The sequence below is a fragment of the Vitis riparia genome, chromosome 18 (genome assembly GCF_004353265.1).
Source record: "Vitis riparia cultivar Riparia Gloire de Montpellier isolate 1030 chromosome 18, EGFV_Vit.rip_1.0, whole genome shotgun sequence".
Taxonomy (NCBI): domain Eukaryota; kingdom Viridiplantae; phylum Streptophyta; class Magnoliopsida; order Vitales; family Vitaceae; genus Vitis; species Vitis riparia.
In genome coordinates, this window is record NC_048448.1 from 7,859,120 (window position 1) to 7,879,958 (window position 20,839).

Sequence of the window (20,839 nt, forward strand, 5' to 3'; positions counted from 1 at the left end):
ATGTTCCTGAGTTGAGATGTTCGTCTGAAAATTTTAGATTTCTGTGGAAGTTTGCTTGGTAAGAAGTTCAATTGCTGGTCCACCGACCATTTGTACGGCTGACCAAAAAATATATCGGGAAGTTGGAAAACTCGTAGCATTTCAAAAATCAAAATAATGTCCCTCAAAAGTCAAAACTCAGACGCAAATGTGGAAATGTTGATCATTATCATTGATCACTGTTGTGACTTGATATCATAGTACATAGCGTACGTCGTTTATCAACAGGTGTTAGGAAGAAGTGTAAGCAGGCCTTATTTTAATCTCCTCATTTGAACTCTACTCAAGTGTGAACAAAAAAGCTGCTACCACACTGTTCCAGTGAAGAATTTTGAAAGGTTATGTCGCAAGTTGCAACTCCCGTTTATCACTTTCATCCTAATCCAACAGAATCTGACCAACACAACTATGGATGCCCCCTAGTGCCTTTCACCCAATAATGTCAATGATGTTGCTTAGGAATCTACTGGAAGCCGCAACCACCAACATTTATTGTGGACTGAATCGATCATACGGCTAAACCTAATACCAAAATAGGTAATCACCTCTATTTTCCTGGCTTCTAACTCTGGGACGCTGGATGAGTTGTAAAATTCAAAGAGTGATGGAGTGGAATTCAGCTTTATGGTTGAGAAAGAACAAAACCCACAGAAAAAGAATCAACATGGTGGATGGAGTTGGGGTGGGAGATGCCGCGTATGACGTGTGCAATTTATTACCGCGTCTGCCAACTACCAACAACACTACGGAGACTTGGAATAGGAAAGATGGGAGGCGAGCCCCCTAATAAATGAACTGTAGGATAAACTTTTTAAAGGTCTTGAATAAAATCTTTTACTTGTTAAATATAAAATAAAATACTAATTGTATTAATTTAATTACTTATTAAAATTTGATCCTCAGAATCTATGGACTCTGATTGCGCTCCACGCTGGAATGACAATGGAAGCAAACATGGAGAAAACGACGTCGCTTTAAATGCCCTACAAATTGTAAATATTTTAGTGGAGGAAAAAGGAAATCAAATAAAAAAAAACAAAAAAAAAAACCAAAAAGCCAAGAAACGAAGGAGGTTCCTTCCTTCCAAATTCCAATCCAGCGTCAACCCACCCCACTCTATATAAACCTATATATCGGTGTCTGGCTCATCTGCTAGTGTGCCTTTTGTTTTTGGTACCCGAAGACCTTAGGGTTTGTTTGATAAGGAAGATCCACCATGGGTGGAGGCAACGGCCAGAAGTCCAAGATGGCTCGCGAGAAGAACTTGGAGAAGCAGAAAAACGCCGCCAAAGGTCTCTTTTCTCTCCCTACGTTCAACTCTCTAGGGTTAGGGTTATGGTCTGATTTTATTTGTGAGATCTGCGGTTCTTTTTCTATTTATATGACTTGATCTTGGATCCGATCTTCGCAGGAAGCCAGCTCGAATCTAACAAGAAAGCCATGAGCATCCAGTGCAAGGTTTTTTTATTGCTATTTCTCGCTTTATTTCTGAAAAAATTTGGAGGCAATTCGATTTTCAAGACATACAATTTTGACATATGGAGGGTTTTCGATCTTCGGTGAATTCTTACCCTTTTAATGGGAATCAAACTGGACATAAATATATTTTAGGTGGCTTACTTAATACACGTGTTGGTTTTCTGCTATCTGATAACGTAGTCCGAATGGTACATGCCATTTTGAACTAATAGATGCCTTTTGTCCTTGTGTTTTCTTCATTGGGTTTCTTTAAGTTGGATTGCATCCAGCACCACGTAGGGCAACCAACCATTGTCAAAAGCACAGTCACTTATTATTTTCTGTGGTTGTAGTGTTCTCAAAGCTGCAGTGTGTTCTCAAAGAAGAATTTTTCCGAAGTTATTCACACTTATAGCTGGTTAAACTTTCTCATTCCTAGCACCATGGTTTCATTCTAGGAATCACACGCCCTTTGAAGTGTAAACGTGTGTCAGGAACACAGGAACTACCCATGTTCTAAATGATTTTTTTTACCCTTCCTCTTTGGTGGTTGTGCTCATTATCTCAAGATAAAAGCCTATCTTTTCAATAGAAGAAAAGATTATGTCTTCCCAAGCCTCATTTATTTATTTTGTATTTTTGTTTTAAGGTTAGTCAATTTTGTGTTCTTATTGTGTTGTGTGTTTCTTTGTCCTTGATTTTAATTTGATTTGCAATAAATATTCTGATTGGCACATTTCCATATAACTTAAAATGGATAAGGGAAATCCATCCAAATCCCAACTGCGGATGAGTTACTTCACCTATTGATTGACCAATGTAGTGGCCGTTATGTTGTTCCTCATCCTTTGGAGTTTATCTCATACCAAGTCTAAACTCCTACCAAGTCATTTTGAGGTCTGTATTCACAATGCAATGTTTCATTGATGACAGTTAACAAGACTTTTCTATGAACTCTACAAGAACCCCTGTCTTATTTCCCAATTTCAGTTACTATTGCTTCATGAATATTTTATTAGGTTTAAGATCTATGATAACCTCATTAGCTTCAGGTTAAACATGGGCAAATGGTGTCTATGATTTAGAACATTGAAATTGAGTGGAAATGATGTCAGGTTGTAGATTGTCTGCCATTTAGCAATCTTAATTTTTTGTGGATATATTGTTCTTCAGTGGTCATTGTTTGCTGCAATGATAACTTTTTGATCTTGTCAAGCATGAAAACCCCAGATTTTATTTTGTGTGATATGTTTACGCAAAAATGCTGATGACTAGGTCATTATAAGTCTCTCCCTATCAGAGCCTGAAATGGAAACGCACAACAAACATCACCCTCTGGATGCTCTTCTACCTGTCTGCTTTAACCCACTGATTGTGTCCCTTAGGGTACATCCTGCAACTGGAGATTACTGATATTCATTATCACTGAATTTGGTGATTCTTAGATGCAGATTCTTGTTTAACACAGCATATGGTTTTGAATTGTCATAAAGAAAACAGGCCTGACAGGAAAACCATAGGTGTCACTAGGCCCAGGTGTTGGATGTACGAGAGTGGAAAGGAAACTTCATCTTTTCGTTTCACTTATGTAGTATGAAGAATGCAAAATTTTGTGTTCCCCAATTTATATTTCTACTAATTCCATTTGGTTACTTTCATGTCATTAAGTTTTTAACTCTGAGAAACTTTTTCTTATCTGAAATTGTTGATGCCTGTTGATGTTTGGTTAGTTGCTGATGCATGAAATGTAATTGAATGCAGTGCAAGGTGTGCATGCAAACATTCATTTGCACAACTTCAGAAGTGAAGTGCAGGGAGCATGCAGAAGCAAAACACCCCAAATCCGACGTTTATACTTGTTTTCCTCATCTGAAGAAGTAAATATAACTGGGAAACTGGAAACTGTGATGGGTTTGGAACTTCATCCCTAATATTTCAATATGATCTAAGTTTGAAACTGTTTGTGGAATATGTTCAAATTGTTTCTCTAGTGGTCTTGCCTATCCCCTATTCAAGTCTGTAGTCCCCGAAGTAAACATGTATTTTGGTGTTCTGTTCGTCTGAATGTTGTCTCTTGGAAGGAATGCATTGCAGTCTTCATTGCAGTCTTGAGCACTCTTGCAGGGTAAATTCTCCCTGATTATTTTAATCTCTCATTTTTATAATTGTGACATCTATCATTCACGTAGAAGAACATGATGGAAGTGCTGCCCCATCCAGGGCAGTATATTATGCTCACATGAGAAATCACATATGATAACTGCATTGAAAATTTAGAGATGGCTAGAGGAGTCAAGCCTTCCAACTGACTGATATAGGCTGTGGTTGTTCAGGTTAATCTGCCCGTGTGCAGGCAGCCTAACGTGAACTGCCTTCTTGGGACCACCGCTGTCTGCGTATTACTAGCACTAGATTATGCAAACCAACTTTTATAGTGCTGGTTTTACGGGTTTACAAGTTTTTAAGGTTTTTGACAAGCTTTCGGGACCATTTCTTGATTGCTACCCACTCGTTTAAAGACATCTATTACACCTTGGGAATTGCAATGTGCAGAGTGAAACCGATTAGCATGTGTGATATAACAATGAATATGGATCAACCTCTGAGCCTTATTGTATGTTTTACTTGTGAGAGTGCCCTCATCTCACTTCATTTCTTGGCAGTTTTTAACGTGAATTTTTGGAAAATAATAGACATTAACTTGTAAATTAATATTAACAGTGAGAGGTGGTCCATTTGGATTCTTTATGCAATTCTATTAAAGATTATATATCATGATAGCCAGTCTTGGTGGTCAAGTACCGTTGTAACCTGAGTGCTTGAGAGTAGAGATGAAGATTTTAAAAACTAGTTACATTTTATTAGCTACCGCATAAACTAGGAAATAGAAAGGGCGAAATAAAAGTATCTTGTTCGAGAATTCTCAGGAAGTAAAAATAAATATTATTTAAAGCTATGTTTGATTTTGAAATATTCAAGTAAAAATGTGAGAAAAAATTAAGGGTAAAATTACGAGGGAGAGAGAAAAGTAGGAAGGAAAAGGCTAGTGGGGCGTTCCACTGGTCTATACTTCGTTTCGACTTGGTTGATTACTTAAAATACTTGCTGTACGAGTCTCTTGGTGTTTGCCTTCGGTACTGGAGGGCTTGGTGTCTCGAGTATTCTTCATAGAAATTGATGTAGTTCACCTTTGTTCAAATACATCTCTTCCACATGCTTCAGGCGCCCATATTCTCCATGGTATGATCTTGCACCTTGTGATAAGCACGAGACTTTGATTGATCATTCTTGGAATGATCTCCAACCAGCTGTGGAGGCCAGTGGAAGTTAGGAAGCTTACAGAGTTCACGGAAAACATGGGCATAGGAGGCGTAGAAAATGACTTTGGCCTTTCGTTTCCAAGTTCTTACTCTCCGAACGGAGGTCCCTTCCCAATGTTATTGGGATCTTTTACTTTGCTATGAAGAATTCTCGCTCGGGATGCTCTATTTGTTCCTTATTGAACGCCATCAAAACCTTCGTTGTGGCTGCTACAACTTCTTCTAGGCCTGCGTGCTTATCCATTGTTGTGAAGGCTTCCCCAATGCTACGTGGCTTCTCCTTTAAATGGATTTATAAAGGACTAAGTTAGCTGGTAAACCCCATTCAGAAGTTAGGTAACCGTCGAGTCATCATAACATTCCAAGCACTTATACCAGGGCTAAATAGTAAATCCATGTCACAAGTGGTGTTCGTATTTTTAAGAACTTAAAACTAAATCGTGTTGTTTATTTTTATTAAATATTAATTAATTAATTATTATTTTTATTTAGAAAAATACATATTTCACTCTCTTTTTATATTCAATAAAAGAATTATAATAATAAATAAATAAATAAATAACAACTTATTTTTTCAAAAAATATATTTTTAACAAAAAAAACTAAAAAATAAACACTTTTCAGTCATGAGGAACATATATAATGGGACACAAACATTATGCAGATAAACACCATGAGGTCAAAAGAGTGTATGGACTCACTCGACATACTATAAAACCAAACTAATGCAGATCCTTCAAACCTGAGGAAAAGCCTTACATAGAGCCATCATTCCCCTTGCAAGAGAGTCATCGCATGCTGAAAACGCATTAAATGATAGACGAGATCCGCCCCCCATCCATCCCATTGTAAGTTTGAAACTTGGGAAAAGCGAATCAAGATGGAACTTGGATTCGACTTGGAGTATGTGCGACGTGAAGGGAGTATTGAGTAGTCATTGAACAACGTGATTAACCATCTAATGCATAGGTCTCCCTTTCATTAAATCGACTCGTGCCTTCAACTCATCGATTTGTACAATGTGCGTTGTCCTGTTCCGGACTTTTATCTTCCTTGATGAATGAGGTTGAATTTGCTTGTTGGGTGTGGTAGAATTGTAGTTGGGGGTAATCAAGATGAGTGATTAAGTGAAATCTTATTAAGAACGTGAAGAATAAGTTGGTAATCTTATTATTTAATTCATTAAGCTGCTGATTAGATTTTGGGGTGGCAGGATTGACTTGCCTATATTACGGCCAATCAACCTGGATATTAAGTGGGAGAAAATTGTATGAATTTGATTTTGGATGTATCCTAAATCCGCAAACTGCCAGAGCACCTACGTCAGCTAATTGGAAGCTTACTTCTCCCCAACGTTCCCGTGCTGGGCCAGTGTGGGAGCCACGCCCGTGAGAAACCAAGAAAAAGGTATGCAAAGCAAAAGCACCCGAATATGCTTTGCTCTCCCCTGCAAATATCCCTTCTCTCTTTCCTACTCCCATGATCATCATCCTCATCATTTCTCTATAATACTACACCTATTTCACACACACTCTCTCTCGTTATCTGATTTTGGGAACTATGGAGCTTGTTCAGGAGCTCTTGTTCACAGTTTCTCTTGCTCTCCTCTTCTCTTTTCTTGTGGCCAAACTCGTCTCCCTGGCCATGGCTGCTGACTTGAAGAGCGCCCAGAATGTGGATGATCACATCGTTGCCAATGAGGTTAGGTTTGTAGAAACCGAGACTAGGGTGGAATCTGTTGATGGAGGATCGGGTCTGGTTGAGGAAACTTGTGAAATTACGCGTGGCGGTGAAGTGCCGGTTTTGCCTTCAGAGGAGGAAGTGTCGGAGATTGTTGAATTGCCGGAAAATTCACCGAGGGAAAGGTCGGGGCATGAGATTTTAGTGAGTCGTGATGTTGCTGTCGTTCAGGAACGTGACGAGAGGGAGTTGGAGAGTGAGGAAGATGATTGGGAGGGGGTTGAGAGGAGTGAGTTGGAGAGGGTTTTTGCAGCGGCTGCCAACTTTGTTGGTTCTGGGAACAAGGGTGATGGGTGGTCAAGTGATGCGCAGATGGAATTGTATGGACTTCATAAGATCGCAGTTGAGGGGCCTTGCCATGAGCCTCAGCCTATGCCGCTCAAGATCTCTGCCCGTGCCAAGTGGTATTATACTTTCTTGTACATTTTCTCTTCTCTTCTTTTGGATGGTATTTATCCTGTCTTATGCTTGATCAATTGCCTGGACCGATTCAATTCAAGTTGTTTAACTCAACTCTGAGGGTAAATTTGAGAAACCAACCCAAATTATTGATGTTGGGAATGAATTATAGGTTTATATAAAGCATATGAAACCCATGTTACGTCTAAATGATAGCTTATAATCAGAATTTTGGAATGAACTAATAATCCAAAATGGAAAACCCAGAAAATAGAAAAGACAGGAAAACAGGAAAAGAGCCCCTTCTTTTTAAACAAAAACTAACATTACCTATGAAAAATAAAAAACCATTGTGTTATTTGTTATTCTAAACTATACCATGTCCTTACAACCTTCAATGGTGCAGTTGAAATGATACTTTTGGCTTTCTGTGGTCTTTATGTTGTGTTTACATTTTTTTCATCATCTCTGGAGTTTCGACCTCTCTGTTTTTTGAACTGATCAGAGGTAGCTGGTACCCATTTAGCTGAACAAGAAATTAAAAGATCTATGCAACAATAAATGATCATCTCTACCCCACTTAGAATTACCTTACCCCCACCCCCCCTTAAAAAAAATTGTAAAACTTAGATGGACTGAATGTGCGGAGAACCTTTGGTCCAGCCCTATACCAGATTTCACGGTATAGTTTGATTGCTAGCTACAATAACAGGGTTCAGAGCTGCTATCTTTGAGTGATGGAGGGCACTGATTACGTTGTGCAAGGAATGCTTGGCAAAGGATGGGGAACATGAGTAGGGAGGTGGCCATGGAGCAGTATATTGCTCTTCTTTCAGATAGAGTTCCTGGGTGGATGGAAGCCAGTTCTGCTGTAAGTCTTTTGCTGTTGAGGAAGCATATCGTACTTCTGGTAACTTATGCCATGGAGAATGCTGCCTCATGTTGCTTGAATGTTTCTTTTTTTACAGGGAGATGACAAACCAGAGTCCTCAGAAGGCGGAATACATGATATACTGGATCCTAATCAAAGCTCATTGCTGCATGATCAAATAAGTTCAACAAATGAAACGTAGGTTAAAGAGTCTTGTTTATTCACCTAAGATTAACCTACAGTGATCAATTTGGATTCCCCATGTTTATTATAGTTCATTACATTGTTGTTCCTCCTGACCATTTTTTTCCCTGCAGGAAACCAGAACTGAAGTCTGGTACTTTGGGAATTGATTTGACTGAGGGTTCAAACTCTGTGAGCACGGTATGATTATAAATTCATTCATCTTGCACTCTCTTTCCCTAGTACTTTCTTTTCCTCAAGGGTAGTCATGTGTAAGAGTTTCTGTGGGGAATTTTAGTAAGCATCATAAGTTTGTTTTTTTGGGGCAAGAAATATCTACCCTGATTTAAGTTTGAGTAAAGAAAATGAAGGCCTAGGACTATTATTATATATATGCAATACTCATGCTCAAATCTATTTTGTAAAGCTTCTGTATAATTCAGAATTTCTCTGGGTAATTTCTTTTTTACTTCATACGATGATTGTGTATATTGATACAAATATGTTCTTTTCCCTTTTATTTTCTTGATTGAAGCCTTTCTCACAAGTCATGTTTTGAAATCTTTAGATCAGAACTCTTAACTAATCTTTGTTAATGGATAGTGCGATGAGCAAAACAGCAGCTATCAGGAGGAATGTTGTGAATGAGTCACCTCAATTTGGAGGTGTGCACTCCAGTTTGTTTAGTTGGAGGTGATATATGTGTGGCTACCAACTTTTATAAAACAGAAGAACTATGGATAACAAACCATTTTCAATTTACCATCATTATCAGCTGTTTTACTTCCACCTTCTGATTGATCTGTCATAAAGTTGTTTATTCTTTGAAAATGTCCAAATTAAATGAACTATGGTTTTGTTCTGTACATTCTTAACAATCTCAATATTTTGTATGCTATTCAATCTATAATGGGTGTGGAAAAGAAATGTATGTCAATCAAACAGTTAGAGCAAATACCTGAGGCTGGGCTAAAGTGGCTAGGGGTTGGACAATCAAGTAAGAATGTGGCTTTATTGGGAAATATCTCACATGTTCGAAAATTTTAAATAATAATTTGAGCTTACAAGCTATGCTACTAGAGAGATTTTTTATATGTTAAAACATCACTTGGCAGTATTTTCAAAGAAAAAAAATGCCTGTAATAGCAACTCAAGTTTCTGTTTTATTTGCAGCAGAACAATTTGTCATTTGTATATTCTTAATAAGAAACTGAATAAGGAAAATTCTGGAAAATTAATTATCTGATTAGTTGTTGATAAAGAAGGTTGCTTTCAATAAGACTCAGAGAAACTCCAATGGGTCCAAAGTTCTGACTCATTCACTCTCACTAGAGCTGATATTTCAATCATTTTACTAACTTCTTATCCAGAAGTCGTATCCATTTTGTAAAGATCAGCAACTTCTGGATTGTGTCCACCAAATGCTCTACATTACATCATGGCTTTCCACTCTTATTATTACCCATTTTTTATTTTGCTTTGTTGATTGATTATGGTTGAAGTAGTCAAATCATCTAAACCGCATTAAACTATACATAACTTGGTTTGGTGTGAAATTTTTTCAGGAGAAAGAATGACAAACATTACCTTGTACTCTATCTCCACCATCACAAGGGGGATTCTACTTTGTCACTGGAGCAGAATAAGGACTAATTCCTATTACCAAGTATAGGTGTGTATCGGTGGTTCTTGTGCTGTTTATACTGTGCCAATTAATCATAATCCTATCTGTGATACCATGTGTTTATAATCATTATATGTTTTTGTGCATAGAGATATATATATTTATGTGTGTATATGAAGCCTCTTTGCTTCCCAAGATTCATTATTCTTGTGCTATGATGTTGGAGGCAAATAATTGATATTTACTTGTTACTGTTGATTTTCTCTGTGATCCATGTCTCTGCCAGTCATTCGCTGCTTTTCCTTTTTTTGTTGCCTGTCTTTCCTTCTTCTATCTGAAATTACATTATGGGATTTCTGAAAGATGTACCAAAGAATGTCCAAATGGAGTTGCCATGCATCCAACTGTGGGTAAAATTATTGACGGTTTAAAACTCATTTCATGCAATTATGACTGCCCTTTGCAGTTGAAATTGTGGTGATGGTGAGCAGGATGGTAGTGCTCTGCTAGCACATTGAAGGGTTTTGGTTGGATTGATGTTTCTTTTGTTGTTTGTTCAAGAAAAGCGATATGATTGGATTTCTTTGCAACTAAAATGGAGATATAGTAGCATCTTGCTTTTAGTAGAGCTGGAAGTGAATCAGGTTCATTACTCAAACAATCTGAAATCTGAATCTTGTTAAAATGCGAAACTACTGTTTTCCTTATTATCAAGTTGTGCTATATATATGTATGTTAAGCTTGTTATCTTTGTTGCTCTGATGGTTTAACATTTCTTGGCCCAAGCCATCTGATTGGCTGCCTGATGGAGATTAAACCTTGAGTGTAGAGAGAGAGAGAGAGAGAGAGAGAGAGAGAGAGAGAGTTCTGTGACATCATGTGTAAAGAGGAGTTGAGTTGGAGCAGTCGCCCAACAGTATAGTTTGGGTTTTGAACCAAAGATTAAAAAATAAAATTGTATTAGAATTGGGTTTGCCTCTTGGCTGGTAATGGTCAATGTATGGTGGTTAAAGGGCTTTCTAAGTTCCCTTTTTCCTTTTTACCTCTCAAAATTCTCTAAAAAATTGCTCAGTCCAGATGGACATTGGTTTGCTGTGAGTTAGAATTGAAGTCATCATTGATGCCTGTGTGTTGCTGTCTATCTTTAGCATTATCAGACTACACAAGATTTGGTATCGTGCTATATTCATATTTTATATTTAATTAGATTTACTATTACTTTATATTTGCATTTGAAGTATGGCACCATCTGGAATTGTTGCATAAGCAGAGAAGCCATTTTGCTTGTTTCTGGGTCCAGTCAAAATCTGAGAGTTGGATAGCGGGCAGCTATAGTAAAATTAGATATTATAAACTAATTGGAGAAATCATCCTTATTCTACAACTTAATTAGTAATATTCTAATATTCTCTACCAAACACAAGAAACAATCAGTAATTTTTGCCTGGAGCTGCGTAGGAGCTGCCTCCATGACCCTCCCCAGACCCAGAACCAGAACCAGAACCAGAACCATAACCTCCCTCATGACCACCATGTGCTTCACCACCACCTCCTGAACCTCCGCCGCCCCCACCACCTGACCCTCCACCGCCCCCACCACCTGACCCTCCACCCATACCACTACCATACCCTGACCCTGACCCTGAGCCATATCCATGTCTACCATTACCATCCCAACCAGACCCAGAACCAGAGCCACCACCCCCTCCACCACCAGAACCGTAGCCTCCACCATTCCATCCGCTGCCAAATCCACCTCCATTTCCACCACCTGAACCATATCCACCACCTTGGCCCGTACCAGGGCCATAGCCAGAGCCACCTCCCCCTCCAGAGCCACCACCACCTCCACTACCATAACCACCGCCAGTGCCATCACCTGACCCATAATTACCACCACCACCACCACCATTTCCTTGTCCATAGCCACCACCATTTCCTCCCCCTTCTCCTCCATTCATGCCCCCAGAGCCAAAACCTGAACCACCACCCGAACCTGATCCATATCCACTCCCAACACCACCATAGCCAGAGCCAGAACCAGAACCACCTCCACCACCACCTCCAGAGCCTCCTCCATAAGCACCGGCCCCAATGCCACCATATCCAGCCTCTTCCTGATACTTATTTTGGTACCCATTGCCCAGACCATGACTTCCATCACTCAAAAACCTCCCCTCCCTTTTAGCTTCAACAACTACATAACAAAACAGGCCCAGGCATAAGAAAATGAGAGTCCAGGCAACCACATTATCTTTTCCCATGGTTTCCTCTCACACCAAATGCTGTTGCACTCTGGCCAAGAGCACACCTCCTACTTATATTGCCCAAAGAGGAAAAAAGAATATGAAAATTGGAAGGTTAGTGCTTGCCACCTTATTATTCCCTACTGTCTTGTATATGGCCCTCCTCCCTCCTAGGAATTGGGATGTAGGAGTTGAAAAGGGCGGCTAAGAAGAAAGCTTAGAGTTTAGATGGACCACGTACTTTGGAGCTCATGAAAGCAAAAAACGTTAGAAAGATAATGTTGGGCGGTTGTGGGTGGTGGTCCTGTGAAGGTATATATACATAAGAGTTGTTCTTTTTAGGGTTAGGGATAGGGCTTGTAGGGATTGTGGAGCAGATAGTGCGTGGGGATGATGGCTGGAGAGAATATACATGATGAACTGAGGCGTGTGAGGTGGTTCTGGTGGTGAGGACGATTTGCATGATCGGGCATGAAGTTGGTGTTGGTAGATGGGTGTCGAAGATTGTAGGAGAGATGAAGTTAGTATTCCATGAGTCACATTCTTTGCATGGTTTCTTTAATTTCTAGCAACTCAGTTTGGTTTGCTAGTTTCTTGCTGGGAACTCAGTTTGGTTTGGAGATTGGATATAATAGCTCAATCAGTGATGATAGTGAGTTGACTCGATCACTCGAGTGTTCTCAGCAACTTAGAAGCCCAAGTACTCTCATGGGTTTTGGGCCAAAATAGCTCTACAAAAAATCTCTTTTATTCAAAATAGTTCTTTTATTGCCATGCAGGATGATGCCGCATAGAATTTAAGAAAAAATTATATATGGAAACTTAAGAGTCTTCAATAAAGATAATTTTTTTTAAATACTAATAAATTATTAATTTATTTATCAATAAATTAATTCTCTTAAAATAATAAAGTTATATAAATAAATAAAACAAAATTATACAAAACATGCTAAAGTGTGAAATAAAAAAGTGTAAAAAGTTGGAGTGAAACTTCTGATTAAAAAAAAAAAATTAATCCCGTAAGTAAAAGGTTATTTTGAATATTGATTTGTAGGATTTTTTTTTTCTTTTTCATATAGGAGGCCTATTTTGGCCCAAAACTTGTCGTGGTTGCGGGGCTTTAATTGGGCAGGTGCAACTTAAAGAAAAATGCATTTGAACATGCGCTAACCCTAAAAGGACTGACATGGAGTTGAAGCTCCTACTCCTACAAAACACAAAAATGTGTTGTGAACCTCCAAGGATTAGAGAAAATATTTCATTATATGTAAAGAATGCTAGGGAGAAGTTGATACATCTATTGGGTTGATTGATATATCTATTGGATTTCAAAACATCTCATTTCTCTCATTCTTTGTATCTTCGTCCTAACTATGAGCTGATAAACCATTTTGTTCCATTGACTATCTCTCACTCTTCCTTACATCTTTATGCTTTATGCACACCACTTCTAGTCCTTACAAACTCGTATTTTTTTCACAACTTTTTTCTCTCATAATTTAAAATACTTATAGAGATATTTGATATATTTATTAACTTTCCTTATTATAGAAGGAATCTAATTCCAATCACATATAACTTAGGAAATATTCTATACAATATTTATTTTACAAAAAAAAATATATTTCAAATTGAGATTTAAGACATCTCTCAACAATCTCTCAACTATCTTTACCATAATCAAATTTCATTAAATAAATCTTTCACCTCTCTATAATTTGCAGTTCCTTTACGCACATCATTCTCCTCATATGTCATTGTTCCTTTTGTGCATTATTAAAAAATATTCTCTTGCTTCTTGTATCATTAGTAAGAGAAAATTTGAGTTCGCCCTAAATTAAAATTCATTTTATAATCCTCTTTCAAAATTTTTCTAAACATCTTCAACTAGACTCTAATAAAGGTATATGAGAATTTATCATGATTGGATCGATCATGCATACCTTCGTAGACGAAAAAGAATATTTTATTATATGATAGAGAATACTATAAAGGACAAAAACCAATATAAATCATGGGTTTCAAAATAATCAATTTTTATTCATTTATATTTACCTTAGGTGATCCCTTTTATACCATTGGTGTCTTACATTGTTCATTACATCTCTTAGCACCATAAATAATCTCGTGAGTTTATTTTTCTTCTTATTTTTTCATTTATTAATTATGATTTAGAATATTTGTAAAAACATTTTTGCCAAATTTTCTTATTAAAAGAATCTAATTTCACTCACGTGTCAACTTAAAAAATATAAAAATATTTTATATGATATTCTTTATAAATATATATATATACTCTAATTAAAAATTTGAGACATCTCCCAACAAAATGGGCACAGCTAAGGCCAGAGCTCTGGAAAATGTCCAGGAAAGAAGTAATAAAGAAATTATAAAAATGTCTAAAATCATCACCACATTGAATCTTCGTCCTTCGTTCCCATTTTGGGGATGGCATTGCTACGTTTGTTCGGAAACAATTTCCACTGAATGTAATGATTATTGTTTCCTGTTGCTTACGTGATGGAAACAGTAAAAGCTTCGGCAGATACAGATCCTTGAGCTATTTGGCCCAGTGACGTGATGGAAATTTTCAGAACTTGCGCACAGTATATGGCTGAAAGATTTCCTATTCAGTTTGATTTTTGTGAACAATTTTATCTTTTCCTTTTTATTTTCCCCCTGTCCCACCAATATTCCAGCAATCCAAACATACCCTAAATTTGTGTGAAGTGTGAACTGTGTTTGGGTTGGTTGCGATGTGGTCGGGGCCACCAAAGACGATGCACATGGGGTATGCTTATTCTTATATATTGGCCACAACATCAGATAAGGAATAACAAAGCACGAGACGTAAATGCCTCAATAATGGCTAGGAGCCCAAATTTGGTGGCTGTCGATTCCAATAATACTTGGAAGACGCACATTTGCAGAATCTAAGCAATCCAACGAGCTACGACTTTTGGGACTTTGCTCAAATTATTTTCATAACAAAGTTGGATTGGAAAATGACCTTCCAACCACTCTATTCACTACTTTATTAAAATTTTGTTTGAGGAGTCATTGTAGTCGACACTCAAATTACATGGGTAATAAGATTAAGCCAAAGGTGAGGGGGAAAAATCATATTCAAACTAACAACTTTTCAATACTTTTTTTATGAAAAGATGTATTGGATGTGAATTGGATTCAAATCTATGGTGTTATTCAAATTCTTCTTATGGTAAGAAGATTCATCTCCTTTGACCCTATTTAAATAACGTGAAACTACATCATTTTGTTTGTGAATTAATTTCCATTTATGATAAAGACACAAGAAATTGCATCTAAATACCCCCACCACAGCATCTTATGATGAGGTTAGTTCAAGAATAAAAAAATCTATTGATTGGTAATAGAGTTAAATAAAAAGAACGTAAACATTAATTGAGACGATAGAAATATGAGCGAGGTGATGGAGATGTGGGCGAAACAGACATTTACGATCAAATCACGTAGAGTGCCCACCACCCTTTATTCTCAATTGAATTGCCTCCCTAATCGCCATGAATTCTTAAACCATAACCAGCCATTTTTATCATTATTTTAAATTTTTTTGCAAACTTGAATTGATAATATTGTTGAATTGATGAAAAACCAACATGATAATGAAATATTGCCAAGAGTATGTAGTCCGCACGTCACTTTGTTTCATTTATTAATCGAATTATTAGGGTTGGGGACCTTAGGCCAGCTCTTTTATAATTTATTATTATTTTTTAAAAAAATTATTATTTTTATCATTGTATCTCACTCGTACAGTCGCTTTCTCTGCACCAACAATTATTACCATATTTTCATACATGTTAGCTTGGGGCAAACTCATCTATGGATTCTTGAATATATACAATAAGAGTACCTCAGACTAGGTTCTAGGGCTCTTGAATCAACAGGGAACCAATAGGTCTATCAATAGCCTAGAAAACATAGAGGTTGAGTCCAAAGTCACAATTAATAGTGGTAGGGCCATTCCAGCTAATTGTGACAAGACACCTAATCAGAGTGGGAGAAATGAACATATCAGTCTCTCTACTGATTAAGCCTTTCAAACAATTTAATAATTCTGTAATCAATCAACATGTCTCGTCCTTATAAAGTTCTAATCACTTTTATTCTCTGAAATTACCATAGAAGGCATGAGTGGGTCGAGGGTCACTTCCATTAGTGGTCCTTCAAAAAACCTGTCTGTGGGTGATTAGAATGGTACAATATTGAGGCATTTTGTATTAATACAACATTTAAGTACTTACATTTGTCAAGCTGGTTTGAAAAGATTGATAATAATTCAAAGAAAAAAGAATCTAATAATGATTGGATGAATGCAAAATTATTTTAACTATTGATTAATTAAGTAAACAGAAATGAGACCCATGCAAAAGCAAAGCACTTTTTTTTCTTTTTTTCTTTTTTGTCATGTTAATATTGGATAGTGGGATGAATTTTTCTGAGAGGATGTTTAACCCAAGGGTAAAGGGTGAAGTATATTGACAGAGGTAGATCTGGGTGGTTCTTGCCAACAGCTCACCAGTTGAGAGTTTCATCTACTCTATTCCTATCTGCTTATTAGTGGGCCTTTTAGGAATAAACAAGCTCAGAGACATTTTCTTTTCTGTTTTTAAATTTTTTTTTTAAAAAAATATATATATATATAAGAAAATTTTCTCAAAGATTTTTAAAAATGGAATATAAATTCTACTTTTTATTATATAATATGTTCTATTTTTATAAAGAAGATTTCTAATTTTAATGGGGGAGCTTACCTTTCTATGCAACTACCATTAAGCATTACTCACCTATGAAAAAGGAAAAGAAGAAAATCTATACATATTAAAATAAAGAATAAGGTGATGTTTGTTTTTTTATTTAATTTTAAATAATACCTTAATACTTAATAGTGTTAAATATTAGGTTGTTTGTTTTTATAATATTTTATTTCTATTAAGTATTAAAAAGTAAAGAAAAATCCATATGTTATTTTTTCTATTTAGAAAAAGCTATATATTTTAGTTTTTTCTTTTTGATAAAAAGTTTATAATAAGTTATGAAAAAATAAAAAAACAAACAACTTAAATTCTAAAAACAAATTGCTTTTAACAAAAAGCCAAAAAAACAAACGCCACCTAAGTCTCAACTCTTTCAATAGAAAAATCACGGTATCAGAATACTGTATGCACAACTTTCATCCTTTTATTCTTAGCTATTACATTTTTACTACAATTGAATGAAAATCAATGTTTCTTTGTGTGAGGGCAAAATGAACCTTAAAATCCATAAATCATAATTCCGTATCATCTTCCTAAGTCCTATCTGTATCTATAATGTTATATATATGCAACCGTGGGGGAATGACCTACCTCAGCAATCAGCTGTGAAGATAGAAAACAAACCAGCTTAGCTAGTAGCCAAGAAAGCCTATCATTCTGGTATGTGAGGTTCTTGTTCATTCCCTACAGCTTTAAAACAGAAATATCACCCAAAGAGGCCCATTCAATTCCCTTCTCTTCATCCCCAGTTTGCAGAGACACACGGAATATGAAGACATGGAGGTTATCAATAGTTGTACTCGTGAGTTTCCATTTCGCACTTGTTGTAGCAGAAGAGATCAAGCACCAACAAAAGAACACTTACATCGTTCACATGGACAAGTCTAACATGCCAGCAACTTTCGATGATCACTTCCAATGGTACGACTCTTCTCTAAAGACGGCATCAAGCTCGGCTGATATGCTTTACACCTACAACAATGTAGTCCACGGTTTCTCCACAAGGTTGACGACGGAGGAAGCTGAGTTGCTACGGGGGCAACTGGGAATTCTCTCCGTCTTACCTGAAGCCAGATATGAGCTTCATACAACCCGGACGCCAGAGTTCCTTGGACTTGGAAAAAGCGTTGCACTTCTCCCGCAAGCTGACTCAGCCAGCGAGGTGATTGTGGGAGTATTAGACACGGGTGTCTGGCCTGAGCTAAAAAGCTTTGACGACACTGGGCTGGGTCCCGTCCCAAGTAGCTGGAAAGGCGAATGTGAGACAGGCAAGACCTTCCAGTTATCAAGCTGCAATCGAAAACTAATTGGGGCAAGGTTCTTCTCAAGAGGGTATGAAGTCGCATTTGGACCAGTTAACGAAACAATAGAGTCAAGATCACCAAGAGATGATGACGGTCATGGAAGTCACACCTCAACTACTGCAGTTGGATCAGCAGTTGAAGGAGCTAACCTCTTCGGTTTCGCTGCTGGCACAGCCCGTGGAATGGCAACACATGCCAGAGTTGCTGCATACAAGGTTTGCTGGCTTGGTGGATGTTATGGCTCTGACATTGTAGCTGCAATGGACAAGGCTGTGCAAGATGGTGTTGATGTTCTATCCATGTCCATTGGTGGGGGATTGTCTGATTACACTAAAGACAGTGTTGCCATTGGGGCTTTCAGGGCTATGGAACAAGGAATCCTCGTATCTTGCTCAGCTGGAAATGGTGGCCCTGCTCCTAGCTCCTTGTCCAATGTTGCACCATGGATAACCACGGTGGGTGCGGGAACTCTGGACCGTGACTTCCCAGCATTTGTTATGCTAGGGGATGGAAAGAAATTCTCTGGTGTGTCACTTTACAATGGAAAGCCATTATCTGATTCCCTAATACCGCTTGTCTATGCTGGAAACGCAAGTTCCTCGCCAAATGGTAATCTATGCATTCCTGACAATTTGATTCCTGGAAAAGTTGCGGGAAAAATTGTTCTATGTGATCGAGGGTCAAATGCCCGAGTACAAAAGGGTGTTGTGGTAAAAGAAGCAGGTGGAGTAGGGATGATTTTGACGAACACGGATTTATATGGAGAAGAGCTGGTCGCAGATGCACATTTCTTGCCCACAGCAGCTGTGGGCCAGAAAGCTGGTGATTCCATAAAGAGCTATATCTCCTCTGACCCTAATCCAATGGCCACAATCGCCCCTGGGGGAACGCAGGTGGGTGTCCAACCATCACCTGTCGTAGCATCGTTTAGTTCCAGAGGGCCAAACCCTGTCACTCCTGAAATACTCAAACCTGACATAATAGCACCAGGAGTCAACATCCTAGCAGGATGGACTGGTGCAGTGGGACCAACTGGTTTACAGGTTGACACCAGGAAGGTGAGCTTCAACATCATTTCAGGTACATCCATGTCCTGCCCCCATGTAAGTGGGCTAGCAGCACTACTCAAGGCAGCTCACCCAGAATGGAGCCCTGCAGCAATTAAGTCTGCTCTCATGACCACAGCTTACCACACATACAAGGGTGGTGAAACAATACAGGATGTTGCAACTGGAAGCCCAGCAACTCCATTTGATTATGGTGCTGGACATGTAAATCCAGTATCAGCTCTGGACCCCGGCCTCGTCTATGATGCTACTGTTGATGACTATCTAAGTTTCTTTTGTGCCTTAGACTACAGGCAAGATGAGATCAAGCGGTTCACAAACAGAGACTTCACCTGTGATATGAACAAGAAATACAGTGTGGAAGATCTTAATTACCCATCCTTTGCAGTTCCTCTGCAGACGGCCTCAGGCAAAGGAGGTGGTAGTGGTGAATTAACAGTTGTTAAGTATACAAGGACTCTGACTAATGTGGGCACCCCAGCCACATATAAGGTCTCAGTGTCTTCACAGATTTCATCAGTGAAGATCTCTGTTGAGCCAGAATCACTGACTTTTAGTGAACCAAATGAAAAGAAGAGCTACACTGTGACATTTACAGCTAGTTCTATGCCATCTGGTATGACCAGTTTTGCACATCTTGAATGGTCAGATGGAAAACACATTGTTGGTAGTCCAGTGGCTTTCAGTTGGACATGATTCTAGAAATATTTGCCTGCAAAGTGCAGATAGCATCTCTTTATCTTATAATTAACTGTGTTCTATATGTATGTTGTTTTCTATATGTACGTTGTACAGAGCCAGTTGTAGCAATTGTCCTGCTCTGTGAACCACCACGTAAGAAAATAAGTGCACCAAAAAAGAAAATTGTACAGTGAACCATGTAAGTGATTGGCATGCCAATATAGAATCAATTTGTAAGTTGTATTAACTTTACTTCTCTTCATTTTAATATGATATTGCTATGCTCTTCTCATCCCTATGGTTCATTATATTGAACTAATACATATTAGAAAGTGTCAAATTTCTAATTTAATTTAATTACTAATTTCATGAGAATCCTTTTTATAGAGCATATTGTATAGGGGTCTTTTCCTTTATAAATGTTTTGGGAAACAATGCACTTAAAAGTTACAAGAGAAGATGAAGGACTAGCTTCAATTCCCAAACCTTAATTTATGACCCAAATGAGGATCTAAGTTCTCTTGGGACCTTAAATAATTAATTTAGGTCTTAGCATATGTTTATTTCAGTAAGAGTAATTTGTAATTTCCATACTACTGACATGAGGATTGATCTTAATAATTTATTTATCTATTTATTTATTGTTAATTCATATTCTTTTAGCTTCTAGTTAGAATCCTTCTTCATATTAGGAAAGAAAGTTTTATTCTTATTAGGAAAAGAAGTTCAATTAGTCTAAACTAATGTAAAAGTATTAGAATCTATTAAGAGTTTTCAACTGCTACTAAGCTTAGTTTGAAGGTATGATTGCCTTACAACCAAGTGCGATTTACTAAGATAACAAAACAGAAGCATGATTGTCTACAGACATAAATGTGATTGCCTAGCATTTATTTTTCTTCAAGTTCAGCAATCCCTAATCCAGTCACCCCATCCTACAACTGAAGGAAAATTCTCAAGGCCTAGAAATTTAACTATCCTGCATCATTTCCTTATGGAAATAAGTTTCCACTGGGTTTACAGAAATGTGATTGAGATTATGGGACACCTGCAAAACAAGAAAGCATGGGAGGTTTCAAGACTCAGGTTTAGGGTGTAGATGCCAGGA

The 20,839-nt window shown here is 37.7% G+C and overlaps 4 protein-coding genes across 5 annotated transcripts; 3 read left to right on the forward strand and 1 right to left on the reverse strand.

Annotated features, from left to right (window-relative positions):
* Positions 1 to 1,096: 1,096 nt before the first annotated feature.
* LOC117906523 (uncharacterized protein At2g23090) lies at positions 1,097 to 3,640 on the forward strand. The gene is made up of 3 exons (XM_034819561.1): positions 1,097 to 1,331; positions 1,451 to 1,497; positions 3,265 to 3,640. Exons 1-3 carry the CDS (start codon positions 1,256 to 1,258, stop codon positions 3,376 to 3,378), a joined length of 237 nt encoding a protein of 78 aa, XP_034675452.1. The 5' UTR covers positions 1,097 to 1,255; the 3' UTR covers positions 3,379 to 3,640.
* A 1,834-nt stretch (positions 3,641 to 5,474) lies between these two features.
* Positions 5,475 to 10,686, forward strand: LOC117907480 (acyl-CoA-binding domain-containing protein 3-like). Of its 2 annotated transcripts, XR_004650007.1 has the most exons (6): positions 5,475 to 6,961; positions 7,722 to 7,827; positions 7,925 to 8,025; positions 8,145 to 8,211; positions 9,576 to 9,682; positions 10,101 to 10,686. XR_004650007.1 is itself a non-coding variant. In XM_034821028.1 (5 exons), exons 1-5 carry the CDS (start codon positions 6,378 to 6,380, stop codon positions 9,585 to 9,587), a joined length of 870 nt encoding a protein of 289 aa, XP_034676919.1. In that variant the 5' UTR covers positions 5,475 to 6,377; the 3' UTR covers positions 9,588 to 9,904. The 2 variants fall into 2 exon arrangements, 1 of the variants encoding a protein (XP_034676919.1); XM_034821028.1 differs by lacking the exon at positions 10,101 to 10,686 and having other exon boundaries at positions 9,576 to 9,904.
* Positions 10,687 to 11,064: 378 nt separating this feature from the next.
* Positions 11,065 to 11,898, reverse strand: LOC117907408 (glycine-rich cell wall structural protein 2-like). The gene has a single exon (XM_034820942.1). It carries the CDS (start codon positions 11,896 to 11,898, stop codon positions 11,065 to 11,067), a length of 834 nt encoding a protein of 277 aa, XP_034676833.1.
* A 5,335-nt stretch (positions 11,899 to 17,233) lies between these two features.
* LOC117907432 (subtilisin-like protease SBT1.7) lies at positions 17,234 to 19,983 on the forward strand. The gene has a single exon (XM_034820967.1). The coding sequence runs from the start codon at positions 17,449 to 17,451 to the stop codon at positions 19,744 to 19,746; it is 2,298 nt and encodes a 765-aa protein (XP_034676858.1). The 5' UTR covers positions 17,234 to 17,448; the 3' UTR covers positions 19,747 to 19,983.
* Positions 19,984 to 20,839: the final 856 nt, after the last annotated feature.